We start from the raw sequence: 22,035 nt of genomic DNA on the forward strand, positions 1-22,035 counted from the left end.
TGTGGAATGGATCACTGAATGCTTAGCATATCAGTTCTCTAACCAATAGGCTGCTGGTTGGAATCCCACCATGGCCATAGATAGATATTTGTGATTGTCATTAGGTGCAAAATGAAGTTTACTGCCTGGTGTGAGATTACCATCATTCTTCTTAATTAATGGTTTGAAATGGCTTGCAAAGGTTTCATGTTTGGTCTCTAGAGTAGGGTTTTTGGACTATGTAAAAAATACAAACTATATATATATATATATATATATATAAAATTAATAAAAAAACAGAAAAAAAATTCTTAGCACATCCATGGTATAAATGTACTATAGTTTTACATAAATCTTTTATGGGCGGGAGCTGCACAAAAAACACATTAAAAAATTAAAAAAAAAATAACTGAAGAAGGTCATTGTTACACAGAAACAAGACAATGAGTGTAAAAACGCACAGTTGTATCTAGAATTAGTTACAGAGTACAAGGATAAGATTCATCCATCCGTCTTCACATTGCATATAATATACCATCATACATAATGCACAGCAATAGAGAAGGCTGTCAACACAGCTGCAGTAGTCAGAAGCATACCATAAGCAACCACTAGAGTTTCTCCCAACTTTTCCAAGACTTCTGTCTAAAGCAGGTAATATAACCAAGATCCCAATTAACAATGGCAAAATCCTTACTGATGATTATTAGTTGAGAGGTTTCAGGTAGTAGAGTTGTTAATGGACAGCAATCCATTACTTTATAAAGAACTGTAATATGAGCAATAGGACAATAATTACGTAGGAAAGATATGGTGCCAGTCTCGGGACTTAGCTCAACATAGGCTAATTTCCAAACTTTAGAATAAATACCAATGGAGTAAAGCATAAAATAAGAAAAGTGAAACAAAACAGAAGTCAACTAATGAAGCATTACAAACCAGAATAGTTATTAGAACAATGAGAATTTTGGTATTCAAATTGAAAAAGATTCTTCTGATCTCCTTTTGGTGAAAAATCAAAAGGGGACATTAAATTTTTTTTGTGTCAAATGGTAAGAGGTCATTTATTGAGATTATCAACCCGAGAGCTGAAGGGGGGGGGATGTAAGAAGCAATAAAATTAACTTTTTTGCAGATAGCACTGCAAGAAAGATATTACTGTTACCATTCTACAATGTATACATCTCAAGGAGGTGTATGAGATATTATGACAGTCTGGTACAATTAATATTTTATGACTAGTTTCTGATGAACATATCAAATATTCAGATCACATATGATGAACAGATGTTGTACCATAATATGTTAAACAAGCAAAGTTAAAACTGGCTGTTTACATCAGAGAACTAGGGAGAACAATGAAAAGTCAACTACTGGAACAAACTCCAACATCAACATCTAGAAGTAGAACAAAACAAACATCAGAACTAAAGATAGGAACTATCAACATAAGGAGGATTAATGGAAAGGAAATCGAACTTGCAGAAGTGGAAAAGTACCATGTGCACATAATTGGCATTACTGAGAAAAAGAAGACAAAAACAGGTGACATCTTACTAAATAATAAGTATAGGATGTTATATTCAGGCAATAATGATCAAGGAAAGGAAGGAGAAGCAATAGCATTCAACACCAAGCATAAAGATAAACTTCTTGATTGGAAGTTGGGAAATGGATAATGAAACTTATTTGTGCCTATGGTTCCCCAACAGAAGATTTAAAGAAAAAAAGGAATTTTTCAAATCATTAGAGAAAGCAGATGACATAAGTAATTGAGAAATTGTAATAATACAACAAGGATCTGTACTTAAGTTCTGTAGATCTGGAAGGGGCATATGACAAAGTGCTTGGAGAAAAGATTTTCAAAACACTACAATTAAATGGAGTAAATCAAACATTATACAGAGCAAATACATAGTTTATATTTAAGTTGTAAGTCAGCAGTTAAGGATTGAAGGAAATACAGGAAGATGGTTTGATGTAAAATCAGGACAAGGATGTACGTTATCTCCACTGTTAATCATCATCATCTATATGGATCAAATTATGAAAGAAAGTGGCATTAAATCTGATATTAAAATCAGAAACAGCAAACTTAGCTGTTTGTTTTATGCAAATGATGTTGTACTCCTAAGCATAGCCAGTGAGGTTCTCCAGAATTCTCTATCTAAACTGAATAACATCTGTAACAAATTTGTCAAGAAAATCACCAATGAAAAGACCACAACTATTAAAACAAGAAGGAACACAAAACTTCAACTGAATTTTCAGTGGAGAACCTACAGAAGAAGTAAAATATTTCTGCTGCTAAATATTTCTGTTAGGCACAGTTTTTAGTGAAGATTGAAAATTAAATATGGAAAGAGGCAACAGAATTAGCAAAACTTATATGTTACAAGTCACCTAAATATATTCATACAAAGGTGGTGTGAAAAGTTCTTGGCCTAACAATGAAAAAAGGAATTTATAATTTCAAAATTATTTTTATTTTTTAACATAATCTCCATTAAGACTAATACATTAATTCCAGCGATGCTCCAACGCCATTATCCCATTCCTGTAGTGGTTCTCAGTAAGATCTGTAAAATATCCCTCTACAGCTGCAATCACCTCTTGATTCGAAGAAAAACACTGACCAGCAAGGAAGAGTTTGGGGAAGAGATAGAAGTCAGAGGGAGCCAAGGGGAACAAGGTGATGTTCCAACAATTCATGATGCAGATTCCTTCATTTTTCCATTGCCAAAACACTTTTGTGGACAGGTGCATTGTCCTGATGAAAGATGATTTTTTCCCCTTCTGCAAACCTGGTCTTTCCTCAAGAATTTTTTCGTCTAGTCTGGTTAAAAGACAGGAATAAAATTCCCTGGTTATTGTTTTATCCTTTTCAAGATAATTAATAAACAAAATGCCTTTAGCATACCAAAACACTGATGTCATGACCTTTCCTGCTGATGGAACTGACTGTGCCTTCTTTGGCACTGAACAACTGGCATCTGTCCACCGTTTTGACCGCTGTTTGTTCTGCTGTGTAATGGTGAATCCGAGTCCCATCCATAGTAATAAATCGACACGCAAAATCAGTTTTATTCTTGTTAAAATGCTCCAAGTACTGTTCAGAGATTTTCATGCGAGTGCGTTTTTGATCTGCTGTGAGCAAGCATGGCACCCATCTTGCAGAAAGCTTTTTCATATGCAATTCTTCATGCAAAATATATCCTACACGTTTTTTTGAAATCCCTACAGAGTCTGCAAATTCACCCACTCGTCAGTCATCCAATACCATATCGTGCACTTGATTCAACGATTTCTGGTGTTGTTACTCTTTTTGGACGTCCTTCACGTGGATCATCGTCGGTACGGCCATGTTTAAACTCGGCAGCCCATTTCTTAATTGCCAAAAACAAAGGAGAAGATTGCCCATAAACTTTTATGAACTTCGAATGAATTTCTTTTGCCATTAAACCTTCTTTTACAAAGAATTTTATAACGCACAATACTCAATTTTATACATTTCAAGGAATACAGACAACTCTTTTGCTTCAGACAGCTGTATAAAACAAACTACTTGATGGAATGATTTGCAATTTCATATGGATGCTTATGACAGATGTACCAACTTAAAAAAAGAAAAATCTCTTGCTGAGAGTGTTGCCATGTATGGTCGAGAACATTTCAGACCACCTTCATATAGAATATGACAGGAATTAGCCAAAACACTAAACTAGCAGTGTACAAAACATCGTTCAAACTAGTGTTAACTTATTGATCTGAGAGTTGAGTAAGAAATAATACACTTGATTAAAGATAAGAGACCACAGATATAAGAGTTCTGAGAAAAATTAAGATCCCTGAAGAGATGACATCAGCAGCAGAATCATATCTGAAATGAAGATATTAGGAGGGAATTTAATATTGTTAGCATTCAAAGGTGTGTGAGCAGAGCTAATCTAAGGTGGTATGGTCACTTAAACAGAATGGGAGAGAAAAGGTTGAGGAAAAGACCCTGAGGAGACCAAGACCTATTTGGATTAGTTCAGTGAAAAGTGCCTTTGAAGACAGAAATGTTAGATATGACAATATCTAACATTTCTGAAAGTAATAAAAAAGTGCTGAAAGTAATAAACTAATTAGGAAGAAAATTGTTGATAGGAGATTAATAAGAATATAAACTTGATCATATAGTGCTGTCATAGTGACCTATACATCCCCTTGAGGGTACAGATTAAACTGATGATGCTTCTGATGAACAGCTTTAATAGAGCTCGTCTATTATGAGCTCTTGTATTTTCTTTTCCTAACTGCATCAATCCACTTATTTCTTGATCTTCCTCTGAGTCTTTGTTCTACCATTTTTGTTAATCTTTCATTTGTCATTTGATTTTAGTGACCATACTCTCATCAGATTCCCTATGATTACACACTCTCAAATCTTAATAATGCCAAATATTTTTTAATATCTTTATTTTTAATATAATAATAAAATTTTAATAATTAACATTCTACTATTGATACCATCTGTTCAATCAATTAATATTCCTCAGAACTCTTGGTTGGAGCATTATTTTATATACTGATGTTATTAAGAGGTGCAAGAAGAGTAGGATAAGAGCTACAACTAGGAGCTGGGAAAGAAAGTAGAAAGCATATCTGCCAAGAATGACTTATGTGCACCATCTGAACACAATACAAGTTTCTTGCTTTTTTGGATGTTCATAATCAATTCTGGATTTCCTAATAATTTCTTGAAACAATTTCAAGCTTAAGTACAAAAAATAAGAGAAAATGGAGATTTTGATGAAACCTGATTGCTAAATGCTTCATTCTTCTGCCGAAAAGCTTGGTACACTTCTTAGAAAACTAAGGCTTAGATAAGGAATGAGAATTAAAAGTGGAATAAGGAGCAAATGCTTCCTACAAAAATGTTTTAGTGATGTATTTGGTAAAAATGTTTGGTCAGAAGAACTTGCTTGGAATATTGCTTTCAACCAAGAAAATAATAATTCAACTCAAAAAATAAAGCATGGAAATCACTAGTATCAACTCATTTGATATTCTTATAATAATGAAGCAATGAAGATGGGAATGGTTTTGTGAATGTTGTTCTGAAAGAATAAAGTAAAAACAAAAATTGGTTATGATCTGAAGCAATTAGGATCAGACAACATCCAAAGTGCAGATAGAAAGATCCCTGATGAGAAAGAGATCAAGAGTTTATGGAAAGTTGTTAGGATTATTTGATAAGATGATAAGGCATCTATTATCACTAGTGAGAACACTTGCAATATAGAAAATGCCCAGTGCAGTTGAAAAAGGAAGCCAACTGGAATTTGAACATTTTAATCGACAAGTATGGTTACCTAACTATTAGGAACTTGGGCTGGAGAAAATATGTAAAGAAAGGAAATCATCCAAAGTTTCAGAATGGTTGGTGGTATTAGGAGGAGGAAGAGGATGATAAAGATAACAAAAAATGATAGAACAGGCAGAACTGAAGGCAAGGACATCAGAAAAAGATCAAAAAGAAAATAAAAAGAGGAATTTTAAGTTAGTTACTCTATGACAAGGGATATCTCACAGTCAATATTTGTACACATACTATCTTCAAATAAAAAGAGTGAAACAGTATGTAACTAGGAAAACTGAGATGAGTAGTGAGTGAAGAAGATGAAAGCTGAGTTTCTTTTGGGGAAAAGTAGACATGGTCTGACAGACTGAAAATGAATATCAATCAAGCATATCTGTAAAGCAGACAAGGAAGGTTTTGGGATATTTACTTGTTTCTCTTTGTCTGGCTATTCATGGTTGAAAGATATAAAGAATTTCACCTAACTCCTATCCAAATTGTGGTCTTGAAATAAAATGTTCAAATTCCCTCTATACACCACTTGTAGTCTCTCTCTCAAGGTATGTACATCTAGCAGAATAGTAGCAGGATTAATTAAGCTAGCCTAAAACTTCTAGTGGCCAGTGTGCTGAACAATCCTTTCAAAACGATACCTTTGAAAAGAATAAATGCTGTTTTTCTTCAAGATAGCCAACATAACTTTGGAAGCATCACTTATGTTGGAATGATGGAAAAGTAAACTAGGATTTTGCTCAGAACTGTAAATATGGTTTTAGGTTATCTCCAATAAACAAAGTATTATACTGGGTGATGAAACTATTTTGCCAAATAGTGGTCTAGCACAGCAAAAGTTTGGCCCTTGCTTTTAATGATATGGACATCCACTCCCAATCTCTGAGTAGACAGTTTGCTATCTAGATAGCAGCCCTATATAGTTTGTTCCAGTTTAATGATTTTATGTCTGCTGGCTGAAAGCCATATATCTTACTAACAGACCCATCAATATGAAGGTGTAGGCAGAGAATTTGGTTGAAACTAATCAGATCTCACCCATATTCATGTATCTACAATGGAACAGGTGTGGAGGATGCCCAAATACTAGTTCCATCAGTGTTTCAGTCTTCCAAGGGTCAGCTTTTCTATCTCAATATATCATGTCTATCTCAAGAATATCTAGAGCCCACTTTGTAATTCTACTTTTCTGCAGATGTGTATTACTACTACATTATAATATGGTGAGATTAAGGATTCAAGTGCATATGAAAACATGACAATGGCTTTATAAAGTAAATCATACACTGTTGCATATGCAAGTATTGATCATTAGTACATGTGTGAAACCCAGAAATTTACAAAAGCTCGAAACCAAACATTTTTACCTGCAACATATAAATGTGCTAAGTATGAAAAAATCTGCATCTTTATAAGAGTGGGAGAGAAAGTAAAAGATATTTTGCACATTGTGGGATATTGATAATCAAAATCTGCATCATCAGTGTGACCAGTGACAGAGTAGGCCAGTTTATAGTACAAGTGAGATAGCAGAAAATATTTTGTCTACCATATATAAAAAAAAGCGAATTATGTGCAAGTGATAATCATATTTAATTCATGCTTAATATACAATACAAACTTACCAATAAGTTTAACCAATGATACAGCACCACCATCTGAAATTACTGGACTGCTTTCATTAGTGTTAAATGATTTAGTTTTCCAATTATGAAGAAGAGGCCACAATAGATCTTGAATTAAGGTATTATGAATCCAATCCCAGTTTTCACTTTTTGCAAGTAATTCAAGGGCTTTCGAAAATTCGAACCTATTTTCACCAGTCAGCAAGCCTATAAAAGTTGAAATTTATTTAATAAATTAAAAAAAGGTAGTCATTAAAAGTTAAAATAATCATCATTAGAACAATTAAATCTCTTCAGCACAAAGCTCAAGCTTTAATCTTCATAATAAAGTGAAAACTAATGATAATATTTATAATTTAAAGAGATTTCTGTGTTTCATCCCCACCACCATCTGAAATTACTGGACTGCTTTCATTAGTGTTAAATGATTTAGTTTTCCAATTATGAAGAAGAGGCCACAATAGGTCTTGAATTAAGGTATTATGAATCCAATCCCAGTTTCACTTTTTGCAAGTAATTCAAGGGCTTTCGAAAATTCAAACCTATTTTCACCAGTCAGCAAGCCTATAAAAGTTGAAATTTATTTAATAAATTTAAAAAGAAATGGTAGTCATTAAAAGTTAAAATAATCATCATTAGAACAATTAAATCTCTTCAGCACAAAGCTCAAGCTTTAATCTTCATAATAAAGTGAAAACTAATGATAATATTTATAATTTAAAGAGATTTCTATGTTTCATCCCAAATGTATGAAGATTATTCTAATTAAGTTATTATTACACATTTCATTCACACAATTATTGTTATTTTTAATGGTTTTAACTGAGAACACCATATGGGATAAAATAAGCTATGAATTCATTAAATTTATTAATATTAAGCCAGATGCAAAGCAACATTCTAAGAATACAAACGACCTGTAACGGCACAGCCGTGAAAAACTTGTAGCATTCGCACACAAATTTTCACAACTGTGAAGTACCTTTCTAAGAACTTTACAAATGAAGGTGGCTCAGCCATATTCATTCTCAGAAATGAGTTTTCAATAAAACCAGATTAAGAACACAAACTATTAATGCACATAATAGTTTGTGTACTCACAGCCTTAAAAGTACTAGTCAGAAATACTCGAGTCATAATGGAAAAAACAATGGCTAAAATACTAGCAAGTGCTTTCTAGGACTAAAGATAAAGAACTTGGCTGTTAGATTGCAGGTTGCTAAAAATCAAAAATTTCAGAATCACAAAATCTCCTTTTTGAGATTCTGAAAACAGTCTTTTGGATTTGTAAATCCTCTCTATAGGATTTCTTTTCCCAACGTACTTTGAAATCAAAATCAAAGCTTGTCATATATGATAGAAAGAATGTTAGTAGAAATACATTCACTACCAATAATGGTGGTGTATATATTTCTTATCTTCAAAGCAGATATTAGCAGTTCTTCTTATCAGTCAAAAATAGGCTGGGGGAGGGGGAGAGAGAGAGAGAAAGAGAATGTAGTATTTTATGTATTATATCAAAAGCAAAGCCTGTCAGATAGAAAGAATGTTAGTAGAAATACATCCACTAACAATAATGGTGGTGCATATATTTCTTATCTGCAAGTAATGATTTTGACTGATAAGAAGATATTAGCATTTCTTCTTATCAGTCAAAAATAGGCTGGCGCGCACACACGTGTGTGTGTGTGTGTGTGCATGTGCACATGTGTGAGAGAGAGATGGAGGATGGAAGGTGGTATTTTATGTATTTCAAAAGGTTGTAACCACTGGCCAAGGAAAAAAAATGCAGCATAAATAACTGAATTCATTCGAAACAGATATATCAATACACTAAATAGATTTACATCTCTATCATGTGAATGATATCAGGAAACCATTTTGTTGGGGTGATATAAAATGTGAAGATAAATATATTCCGAATGCCTTAATTAACTAATTGGATTTTTTAAAATTAATTTGACACACACAACAGGTAACCAAACCTATAGAACATTGGTGCTAGGCACAGGTGCAAGTCAGAGTTAGAAAATAAGCAGCAGCTAGACATTTTTCTTGAAAAGCTGGAGGTTGGCTTGTAAGAAACATTTATGCGAAAAGGTTATTTCAGATTACAGAGACAGACAGAAGAAAAGGAGAAGCAGGTTTGGTTGGCCAAGTGATTAGCAAATTCACTCTCCCAACCAACAGCCTGTATGTTCGAACCCCAAAGTGGGAATGGATATTTCCAAATATCTTTAGGTGGGGAATGGATTTCTTTCCCCGGTGTGAGACCACAACCCTGGAGTGTGTTAATGGAGTTATTGGAGGTCTGAAGTCGCTTGAAAAAAGTTCCACGTTTGGTTTCTAGAGCAGGATTTCCAGACCTCATTAAAAAAATATATATACAAATATATAAAATCAATAAAAAATAGAACCATCATTTTATATTGTGATTTAAGCCAATAAGATACAATTTGGTTGGCTAAATCCCAAATTTCATATTGAGACTTTTGAAGGCATGGGGAGATGAATTCTGCAAAAAAAAAGATTTAGTAATAACAGTTACCAGTAGGGAAAATTTTGGTGCTGGCAGAGCCGAAAACAGTCAAATATTTGCAGTAAACGCAGGTAAAAAGGATTATGCAAATTTTACTCTACGTATTGACAGCAGCGCCACCAATTCCACTTAAAAAAGGGATTGGGAAAGTTCAAGCAGTTATTCAAATGATTGACGAATTGTGCTCAATATGCGTCCTACCTTGCCTCAGCGTGCTTTATTTGTTACATTGTTTTACCTTAAACAGTGCAATGCCGTAACAGCCCTTCAGGAATTTAGAAGACTTCATAACCTGTGTACAAGTCCTATGTCAGCTGTAGCACTGAGAGCTATGATTAAGAAGTTTGAAGAAACTGGATCACTAGGAGTTAGACCTGGCAGAGGATGAAAAGCAGTGCAAGAAGAGACAGTAACAGATGTTGCCACTGCAGTGTTCAATGACACAGGGACCAGTACTGGTCCAAGCGCTCGTGCCATAGCTCACAAACTTGATATGGCTTATGGTACAGTCTGGAAAATCTTACAGAAAATGCTTCACTTCTATCCATATAAAGTCAGTCGTGTGCAAGACTAACTACTTCAGATTATGATAAGCGCATGACCTTCGTGCTAACTTTTCTTGCTCGAATGGAGGTCAACAATAACTGGCCTTGGAGAATACTGTGGGGTGATGAGGCTCATTTTTATCTGAATGGATCGGTCAACACTCACAACTGCAAAATTTGGGCAGCTGAACATCCCCAAGCGATCTAGCAAGTACCACTGCATTCTCCAAAAGTAACCGTGTGGTGTGGCTTCACAGCCGATTTCATAATAGGACCATACTTTTTTGAGTGTATTATACCTACAGGTCCTGTAACCTGCTCTATTACTGGAGAGATTTATCAATGAATGCTGGAAAATTTTTGTCATTCCTGCATTGCAGCAAAGATAATGTTTGAACTCCATAATTTTTATGCAGGATGGAGCAAGGCCACACATTGAATGTTCAGCAGCGCCTTTTACACCAGCATTTCAGTAATGAGAGGGTTATCAGTCGGTTCTTTCTGACAACATGACCGCCTCGATCCCCAGACATCACTCCATGTGACTTTTGGCTGTGGGGGTATTTGAAATCCATTGTGTATGTTGGTGGTGTTCCCAACTTGCATGTCTTGAAAGAGAACATAAAATGGGCTGTTATGAACATCCAATCCGACTCCTTACGCTCAGCTGTAGAGCATGTCACACACTGGATTCAATTTGTTGTACACAAGAAAGGTCAGCACATTGAAAATCATGTATGTGGTCCAGGGGACCCTGATTCTGATGAATAAAACATTTTCCTGTGAGTTCAATCAGTACATTAATTCCTGTGTCTCTCGCAAGTTGTTGTTTTAGTTTAATTATTATTCTTATTATTATCATTGTAATGCGCCACATATCCAGCTGGAATGAGTGACGCGGCTGTCGCTTACACCGTCGAAATGTTATCATTCCATTACTTAAATTAAGGGGATATTAAATCCCACATAGTTTTAAAACCGAATAAGAAACTCAAAGATCAGAATCAGAGAGTTTCTTGCCGAATATAGTAAACTATAAAGTATCAGCGACACTAGCGTTAGCCAATGCAAGTGATCCTAGTACGTAGTACAATACCGGGGCAACTCGTTGTAAAGGTGGGGGAAAGTTCAGATCGCTATTCTTAGGTATTTTCCATAATGTAAAAACACATTTCCTAGGAAATGTATGCTGTTATTACATTATGGAGGGAGGTCACTACCCAGACCGGTTTCAGCCTTTTTTGAGGCTTCATCAGTGAGTAGCTAGACCTAATACCAAAGTGTATAGCGAAAAGAACTTATGTACTCTGCGAACGAGTTTTCCAAACAGGTGCAACCATTAAGTTACTTAAGTATAAAGAGCTAATAAGCTTCATTTCGGCAATGAAAACATTACTTAAATTAAGGGGATATTAAATCCCACATAGTTTAAAAACCGAATAAGAAACTCAAAGATCGGAATCTTATTCGGTTCTTAAGAATCTTAAGAGTTTCTTATTCGGTTTTAAAACTATGTGGGATTTAATATCCCCTTAATTTAAGTAATGTTTTCATTGCCGAAATGAAGCTTATTAGCTCTTTATACTTAAGTTATCATTCCATTTTATCTGCCTTTAATGTAATTATACGCTTGTTTTTGGCTCCACCAGCACCAAAATTTCCCCTGTCGGCGACTTTTGGTACTAAATCTTTTTTTTCACGGAAATCATCTCCTCAAGCCTTCAAAAGACTCAATATAGAATTTGGTCTCATTTCGTTTATTGATTTTAGCTAGAGATACCTCAAAAGACGGAAAGTTATTTTATAGCCACCATGTATATTTTTTTTTATTATTGGACACATCCAGGGAGTGCAAGGACTCATTGAGGGAGGGCACCTGCTCTATAACTCCGTTTCCACAATTCAATCACCAACTGAATGCAACTACACCAACGGCATCTACCGCCAACCACCACTGGTATTTCAACAGACATCCATGCCTACGACGGGATTTGAACCTGCAGCTTTTGGCTGGAGAGCAGATAAGCTGTCCACTCGGCCAACCAGTCTGGCAATTAGATAAGGCCAATCAACCAACCAGGGAATTGGAAAAGGTGGAAAAAAGTTTGACTAAACTTACACAGGATAAGAAAAAGGATCAGAACACGAAAAGGAAGGAAAGTACTGAACTAGGTAATCAAAGTATTAATAACAACAAGGTAAGTCAGTTGAAATCTAAGAAAAAAGAGATGATATGGTATGACGACTCAATTTTAAAATTTGCACTTGCCAAGGGCGTCACCACTTCCAGTTTCCCAGGTGTGAAAATTTAAAATATGACAAACATAATTGAAAAAAAAAAAAAAAAAAAAAAAAAGGTAGTTCTGGTAGGTACTAAAAATTTAAGTAACAAATACAGTATGAGAGAAGATACGAAAGGTCCAATATGAAGATATGAAAATGATTTCATGCACAGATTGTGTAGAAGATATGGATGCAAGTTTTTAGATGTGTGGGGTGTGTGTGTTTGATGGCAGAAAATACTTGTATAAGAAGGGAGGCCTGCAATTGAATTCATTTGGGATGAGAAGTCTTGAGAAATTACTTCTTGGAATAAGACTTAATGCAAGAGTCCAGGAAACTAGATCATCAAGGAAAGAAGGAAAAATGTGTGTACAAACGTTATAAAGATATGAATGTCTTCTAACATGATTATGTATGTGGCGAAGGGGTGGAAAAATGTGCTTCGGATTCGGACCTTTTAAGTATGTCTTAAAAGTTTTTAAGTTTTTATGTCTGGGGAGGGAAAAGAGAAAATTCTAGAACAAGACCAAATAGATTGCATATCTAATTATAAGAATAGGCTAGGTGGTAATTTATTATGTCTACACAAATACCAGGAGCATTAGAAACAAAGGGGTTGAGTTTGTTGCTTAATTGAATACGATGTGCCCTAAGATTGTTAGCATTAGTGAAACCTGGGCTATCAGAATCAGATATAGTAAGTGGGATCAATGGGTATACTATTTTTAGGAATGACAGAAGAAATAGGAGAGGAGGAGGAGTGATACTAATGATATCATATGACTTAAGTCCAGTTAGGATAGAAACAGAGGAAAATAATGATGGTAACAATGTCCCACGTAGGGGTGGGTTTGAGTCTATCTAATGTGAAGTGGAGGTTAACAGAATGAAATATATGGTGGGAGGTGTTGGTACAGCCCTAGCAACTCAGTTGCAGGGTACAAAGAAATGCATTGCCAATTTAGCCTTATGGGTATCAAACGAATGATCATTATGGGTGACTTTAATTTTCCAAATATTGATTGGATAGAAGAGAACTCTCATGATAAGAAAGAAGAGGGATTCACTGAATTGTTGCAAGATGACTTTCTCAAGCAGCATGTGAAAGAAGGAACTTGAGGTCAAAGAGTTGGATTTGCTCATAGCATCAGAAGAGGACTCTGTCAAGAATATTGCTTTTTTACCACCAAATGGTAACAGTGATCATGCTCTACTTTCTTGGGAAGTATCTAATTGTATTGATGCTCTGATTAAAACAGGTTACATGCTGAACTACAAAGCTGAAATTATGATCAACTTAGGAGAATACTATCTTTGGTCCCATGGTATCAGTTACTGAATGGAAAAAATGTCAGCAGTGGATGGGAATCTTTGAATAATTGCTTAAATGAGGTGGTATCCTTGCGTTCAAAGAATAAATAGGCTGGGAATGAAATGGATGTGCAACCTTATTAAGCAAGACAGCCACAAGAAGAAGATTATGTGAAAAGAATATCGTGAGAATAAGAGTGAGAGAGGTTATGAAATATATAAAGCTCATACCAGAAAAGTAACGAGTACTGAGGAAAGCTAAATTGGAATATGAAACGAAATTGACTATGCAAGCTAAAGGCAATCCAAAAAAAATTTATCGTTACGCTGCAAGCAACAGAAATAATGAATGTGTAAGAAGAACTTTATTGAATGCAGATGGTACTTGAGTGTTGGAATCTAATGAGATTGTTCAGTTAATGAGTGCTCACTTTGCAAAGATATATCAACTAGGTGTATGCAACATGGTGCATAGTGCTACTGCTAGATTGGATGAAGAGTTAAAGGTTTATGAAAATAAGGTTGAAGAGCTGCTGCATAACATGGATAAGAATTTGTCTATGGGGACAGATGGAATATAAGCCCTTTGCTAATGGAATGTTCAGCTGAATTGGCTATGCCTTTCATATGTTTGTATAACATGAGTCTCAGCTCAGGAATGGAAAGAATGTATGATAGTTCCGTTGTACAAGGGTGGTCTAACTGCCGACCTATCAGTATCTCTGGTGTGGTAAAGATCAAATGGATTGGGGGATATTTTTCAGTAAAGATAAAATGTCAGAAAGGGAAATATTTGTAAATACAGAGCTGACATCAAAGTTTATCGTGATATCATTATTATGATATCACTTATTTAAAACTTTTATTTTATTTATAAAATTTTACAATATAAAATTTTATTATATTTTATTGTTCCTCTGTGCTGCAATCATTCCATTAAACCTTGTAATGAGCCTGGCAATCTCTATTTGGCCTGTACCCAACTTGTTCTTTTCCAAGTTTTTTTTTTTTTTTTTCAACAATTTTCTTGGCCTCTTTTCAAGTGTGCTTACATAAATCTTTCCTGGAAAACTCAGTAGGGTACATTCAGTTTTATTTTCTTTTTATAGATGAATTTTACATTGCCAAACTTCTTCATTTTTGATTGAATATCATACTGCAGCAGCCTTCCCACATTTTTGATTGTTTTTTCTACCTCAAGTATTGAGAGGTACTCCTGACTGCAATCATATTGAATATTTTCTACTATCATTCTTGCCGCTTCTTGTTTCATTTAACAGTCTTTCAAAATAATTACTCCAAACATCTAGAATATCTTTATCTTCTGTTTTCAAGTCATCTTTAACACTTCTAATTCCTTTTACAGTGCTTTTTTCCTCCATTTCTAAGCTTTTCAATAGCCTCCAGAACATTTTGCCACTGTTTGATATTTATATTCCATATTCTTACCAGTCTTTCCAATAAGTGGGTAAGATTATAGAATATTCTCCTTTCATACATTTTTCTCTATGTTCCCAGAGCAAATGGTGACTTCCTTGCTATGAACTTTTGATATGTTTTTTTTCCTTCTTTTCCAAGACTACTTTTTTAATTACTGAGTCCATCATGGAGTTCTGATTTTTCTACCCATTCAGACAGCTTCACCACAGTGTCTTCTGATAAGCTATTTGGTCATGCCAGTACATTGAAGTGTGAAGTAATTTTTGTCGTTAAACCAGTCCTGCTTTCAAGACTATTTCAGAAAATGTGTCTTTCCCTTGTTATATTCCATTTTTATCTTTTTATTGCTAAACCGATTTTAAACTTTTTTTTTTTTTTTGCAAATAGTTCACTTTGAAATGATAATAAATAATAATCTTCTTAGTTTGATGGAATTCAATGCAATTTGGTGTTCAAGATCACAATTCAATTAATAGAGATCTCTGTTGGACTAAAGACACAAATAAGTCTCGTCATTCAGTTCCCCATTTTGGTATTTGTCTACATCATTCTACTATATTATTGCCTGTCATTTAAGATTATTCTTGAATTTATTGCTGAATACAGCTACTCCTCCTTTTTTTCTGACTGTTACTACCTGGATATGGCATCCTGCTTATTCTTCTTTGTTTCAGTAATGCCTATTATAGCAACTTGATACTTACAATTCTTTGGCCAATTCCATTTCTTTTCTGTTGATGCTTCTTATTCTGATGGTGCCAATCTTGAACTCTGCTGATGTTGGGTTGGGATTTTTTCTAGTAGCAGGGTTTCGCTGTTTGTCCAGATTCCCTGATGAAAACAATGAAGGTCTTGTTTAACAAGGCAGCGCCCCAGCCAGTATGAAATTCTATCATGTTTAACATCATGTTATACTGGTTCAAGCTAATAAGAATACAATCTGTTTGAGAAGCTTAAGTGCATTGCTCATAACTTATTTTAGCAGTATTATGACACCAAACAAACTAAACATATAAAAAACATGTTTACTTACTGGCTTATATTTTGCTGGATTTCAAACCACTAAAAAAAAATAAACTAATAAATAAACACCTTTTTTATGATTTAGTTTGTTTGGTGTTGTAATACTGTTAAAATATGTTATCAATAAGAATACAATTCGGTCAGCCAAATCCCAAATTGCCAGCCCATCCTTGTTTATTCAGTATCCTGGTAGATACTTATTAATGGGGGTGCACCACAAGAAAATCACTCTTACCTCTTCAACTCAGCCAGTGACAGCCACGTCTTCTGATCCCTTGCGAAAACTGTTGGGTGCAATTTCTGCTCATCTGTGCACCATCCTCTCTCTCTCTTTCACACACACACATCCAGATGTGTATGTGTGAGAGAGAGAGAATAACTTTACCTGTTGGTCTCTCTCTCTTTACCTGGAAGGCTGCATCACATACCTCCTGTTACCTTTTCCACCAGAAAGTTATCAGAAGAATCTCAAACAACCTGGACGCCAAAAGGGCTTCCAGTCCTAATAACATCCCACAAACCGAGCTCAACAGATTTGCTTCTGAATAATGTTGGCCCTTTATCACCTCGACACTATATTACACCATGCAAATATCCACCAAGAGCATGGAAGCAAGCCTATAAACAACTAATTCCAAAAGAAGGAAACAAATGTCTATATCAAACTACTGCTTTCACATCAGTACTATCTGAAGTAATTGAGAAGACCATCAATGAACAACTTCTTGAATAACATAACTGAAAAATTCAGCTAATCAATGATCACTAATATGAATTCTGCCAGTTAAAATCCACAACAGATCTCTCCCACCAAGAAAAGGTTTGGTATAGCTTGTGCTTTTGCACTTGATTTTGACAGTCATCACGGAATTCTCAGTAAATTACCATCTTATAGTCTTCCACCCTCTCTTGTAATTGGATTGCAAATTTTCTCTTAGATAGTTCATTACGTGTCATGGTGAAGGAAAGGGGGGTATTCTCTCTTCTGATTTTCCCATTAATGCAGATGTTCCTCAGAGCTTTGTTATTTTACCCACTCTCTTCCTCATATACATAAATGACCTCCTCTCACTGACCTTAAATCCTCTTCAAAGTTTTCTTGATGACAGCACTTGTTGCTCTCCATTATTCATACTCAGATAACAAACCTTACAGTGCTCAAACATCTCAAGCTTTATGATCATCTATCAGTGTCCTAAATAATAATTTCCATACCATCCATTATAACCTCATCTTTATTGCTTCTGAAACACAATTTTGCTTCTCTCTCTCTCACATACACACACAATAAAGCCATTAGTTCTTCTCCCTTTTACCCTTGACAATGCTCAACCTAATAGTCAAGATCAGATCTTTCTTTTCTAACTCCTGGCCTTTTCTGGCATAATCACATATTGCTTCTACAGCATCCTCTGCTTCCAAATAACTTGGCATTAGTTTTTTTGATCAAGAATCTATTTTTGATCTGTCCAGCTGCTTACTCTGTACAAATCCTAAAGCTGCCCTACCTTTACAAACCGATCTGACATTTAGGAGAGAGAACCTAAAAACCTGTTTAAAAATTCCTGATGCTGTTCAGAAGAAAGCAGTTCTGTTGATTGACAACTCCTCCTTCAATAGCCACTGACTCATAAATGGCCAGCTTTTGCAGAGTCTCTTCTACGCACATTTCGAAGGGTGCTGTTCAGCAGAAATATCATCGCTCCCCCAAGAATAAGAATGAGAGGAGTTATGAAATATATAAAGCTCATGTCAGAAAAGTAACGAATATTGTGAGGAAAGCTAAATTGGAATATGAAAAAAAATTGACCATGCAAGCTAAAGGCAATCCAAAAGAATTTTATCGTTATGCTGCAAGCAAAAGAAAGAATGACTGTGGAAGAAGAACTTTATTGAATACAGATGGTACTCAAATGTCGGAAGCTAAAGAGATTATTCAGTTAATGAGTGCTCACTTTGCTAAGATATATCAACCAGGTGTATGTAACATGGTGCACAGTGCTACTGCTACATTGGATGAAGAGTTAGAGGTTCATGTAAATGAGGTTGAAGAGCTGTTGCATAACCTGGATAAGAATGTGTCTATAGGGACAGATGGAATATCAGCCCGTTTGCTAAAGGAATGAACCAAATTGGTTACGCCTTTCACATTTGTATAAGTTAAGTCTCAGCTCAGGAATGATAACACAGGAATGGAAGGAATGTATGAAAGTTCCATTTCACAAGGGTGGTATTGGCAAAAATTTGCTTTAAACCAAAATGGCTAAAAATAAATAAAGTGGAAAACAACTATTTACAACTAATTACAATATAAGAAATGCACTGATTTAAAAACAGAAACCATACATGAATCAAATGACATAGAAGAGGAATGGGGAAAAAAATCCTGACAAAAGTAGCAAGAGAAAAAATGGAACAGAAAAAGAGGATTACAAAACTGGGACAAAAAAATAGAAAAGATAATAAAAATACACAAAAAAGGGGAGAGTTACCAGAAATTGTTCAATTCCAAGATAGCAGAAGCAAAAAAAAAAAAAAAAAAGAGTATAAAGAAATAGTGCAGTTGTAAAAGGTGAAATAAGGAAAAAAACACAGAGAGAGAGAGAAATGGACCAGTAACCGAACTAGAAAAGGGCATAACTAAGTCACAACCAAAAAACCTATAAAATAATAAAATACATGAACAAAGAAATAAAAGAAAAGATAAAAAAACAAATGATAGATTTAGAAAAATGGATAAATAACTTATTTTCAAAATCTCTGGCCTAATGGTAACAAAGAAGTAAAATTTTATACAACAAAGAATGATCTAACAGAAAATATTACAATGCCAGAACTAAGAAATACAATAAATAAAATGAAAATAGGAAAAAACCAGGAGAAGACAATATAAACATGGAACTCGACAAAAAATGCAAGTGAAGATTTTAATGAAAGACTTTTGAAATTCATTAACATGGTTTGGATTTCTGGAAAAAATCCAAAGTCTTGGAAAAAAGCACTGGCTATCCCAATATATAAAAAGGGAAATCAAGATGACTGCAATAACTACAGGAGAATTAGTCATGCTAAATACAGGATACAAAATATATGCAGGAAAATGGGCAACATTTTCAAAATCTCTGGATTAATGATAATAAATGACTAATACTAATAGATGACACTTCTCTCAATGGCTTTGCCATTCATGCTCTGTTTCTACATTATGTCTTTTTCATAGGTATTTCTACTGATGCTGCTCAGCAAAATGGCCACAACTATTCCTTCAGTTTGTTTTAATCATGTATGAACACAGACAGCTTCAGATTAACATCTATCTATATATGCTTCAGCTCCAAACTTACAGATCCAACTTCTCATCCTTTCAGACAGTCCTCTCCATCATGTTTTCCTCAATGAATACAACCTCAGTCTCTTAAAGAAACACATTAACAGATTCCTTTCTTCTCTCTAAGCACTAACCCATGCAGCACTGTTATGATACGGATCTTCAGATCTCTGGTGGGTAGGGTTGATGCATAAAAAAAAAAAAATAAATAAATTACAATAAAGAAAAAGAATGTGTGTGATGTGTATATAAACACACACACACACACACACACACACACACACACACACACACACACACACACACACACACACACACACACACACAAATGTTATCTCAAGAATACACACACACACACTAGGGGCTCTGCCCTCTTATGTCCCCCCCCCCCCCATGTTCTGGACTAGTAGGCTGGTTCTCCTTGAATTCTGATTGATGACTCGACACTCAGGGCTACTCTAAGTGTCGAGTCTTCAAAAGGTTGAACAAAAAAGCTTTCTGAACAAAAAACTTGACAAACACACGTTACAGCCTACATCCATTTCAAGCCGACGTCACATCCATTTCCAATTTCAGCTTATCATTTTATAGTATCTATATATATATCGGGGCAAATATTCCAGGTGTGCTAGGTGTGTAATACTCATCCACGAAATATCAGTATCACCCATATTATATTTTTGCATTTATTCCCGTTTTTTTGCAGACTTCATATGCTTCCTAAAATTGAACACAATATACTGTACTAATGCTTCATTGTCCTCTTCAGGATGGTAATAAAGCATTAGTACTTTATGAAGAAGACACTTTTTGCAGTGTAAACATTGCGTCACATTTGCATTAATAGCCAGGGTGTGCTTTCGAAATGCATACACCTTTGAGCCCTTCAAAAAGATGTAAAGAGGGCACAGCAGGTCAAATTCTTAGCTTTCTAATATTTTTAAACCGCTGAGAAGGTGTGGCTGGGTGAGCTAAAATTTTGAGCTCACTCAGCACTAGCATCTGTAATTGGTTATTGTGTCAACCAATCCAACTGAATGTTGCATGTTGCCATTTGTCATGGGCTGAGTGCTTTTCGTATCTGATGTATATTACAAACAGTTGTTACGCATGTTTTCTGGAACTGAAAATTTGAAACTGGATGAAATTTGTAATTGTTTTTTCTTTTACTTGTGCAGTATAGCATCTGTTGAGGTTGCGAAGTTTTTTAACAGTATATAGAGACATTTTTATTCTAGTCTTCGGAAACAACAGACAGTAAAAAATATCTATTCCTGAATAAAAATGAATATTCTGTGTATTATAAGACGTTGCTGATCTACAACAAAATGCCAGCATATGTGAGATTGATAAGACAAAAGAACCGCTAATGATTTAAAAAAAAAAAAAAAAAAAAAAAAAAAAAAAAAAAAAAACTCATGAATTTGTGATTCCCAAAAATGTGGATAATTCCGATAATTATCAGGATGTTATGTATACTGAGTCTCAGTAAACAAAATAAAATTCTTGGAAAACGGAGCAAAATATAAACAAACCAGAGAAATACACATAGCATGTGCAACAAATTTTACAAGATGATTTGCTGCTCCATCAAACCATATTTATTCCTGCAATACTCTCTCTCTTTCTCTCTTTTCATAAGTTTTTTTTTTAATTATGCCATCATAAATTCACTTATTCATGTTTAGAATTTATAGGATCGTGCTATTCGCTCTACCCAGCAACTTATTGGACATGCATATCACAAATGATAATTATTCGTTTACCATTAATGAAAGTGTTTCTACTCACACTTATGCTTTCCTATTCTCACATAACTTATAAATGATGGTTCATATATTTTCATCTTTGAGTATTTCAAATATACCAACCAAATATAGCATTCCCTTTCATTGTTGTTTTTTTAAATAAATCCTAAAACAGATTGTTCCCCCACTCTATGCAGAAGCAGAAGTATTCAAAGTTTCCTGCAATTGGTCCAATGCAATTAATTGCATTGGACCAATTAAGGTGAGAGGTGATGCACAATGCCCTTTCAAAACTTTAATACATCGATAAAATGCAATTACACGGTCATGTGCATCCGGGGGGGGGGGGACTCCCCCTCTGGATCGATTAAAAAATTCCCCAAATTATAATTGTAAAATTGATTGAGATATGTAATCTTACATCCTCAACCCTGGGAACGCTTTGTCTGTCTTAAAATTTTATTATGCGTTGGCCTGTTTCGGCCCACGGCAGGGTAGCCATAGAACACATATTTTATTGCAGCAATAAAACATGTGTTCCTGTTTTTGATTCATCTTTTTCTGATTTGTGAACAGTGACTGGTTAGTTTGCCCCCTGTGTCTAGTGAGATATTGAGTGAAGTGTGAATTGTAAATTTATAGTGAAACAAATTTAAACAGAAAAATACATTTTTAAAAGGCAAGTGTATGTAATTTAATATTATTTTACTTGTTAGTTTTATTATTTTTTTGCTTTTAAACTAAAATAATTTAGTTTAGGATTAATTAATTAGTTGATTTTTAATAAAATATGCCAGTCAATTTTTTTATATATAAAAGTGTGCTAAAAACTATTCATTCTGAATACCTTTTTTTCCC

General features: G+C 34.6%; 1 protein-coding gene across 3 annotated transcripts in view; it reads right to left on the reverse strand.

Moving 5' to 3' along the window:
- LOC150094493 (uncharacterized) overlaps positions 1-22,035 on the reverse strand; it is a 258,879-nt gene that overhangs the window by 38,966 nt on the left and 197,878 nt on the right. For 2 of the 3 annotated variants that reach the window (XM_090411985.1, XM_090411987.1), the window contains one exon: positions 6,961-7,167. In XM_090411985.1, coding sequence (XP_090268111.1) covers positions 6,961-7,167 — 207 coding nt within the window. Of the gene's footprint in view, positions 1-6,960; positions 7,168-7,425; positions 7,525-22,035 lie in introns of those variants that run through there. The other variant, XM_090411986.1, reaches the window with a different exon arrangement.

The sequence above is a fragment of the Typopeltis vanoorti genome, chromosome 22 (genome assembly GCF_054136105.1).
Source record: "Typopeltis vanoorti isolate ZY-2024b chromosome 22, IOZ_Tvanoo_1.0, whole genome shotgun sequence".
NCBI lineage: Eukaryota > Metazoa > Arthropoda > Arachnida > Uropygi > Thelyphonidae > Typopeltis > Typopeltis vanoorti.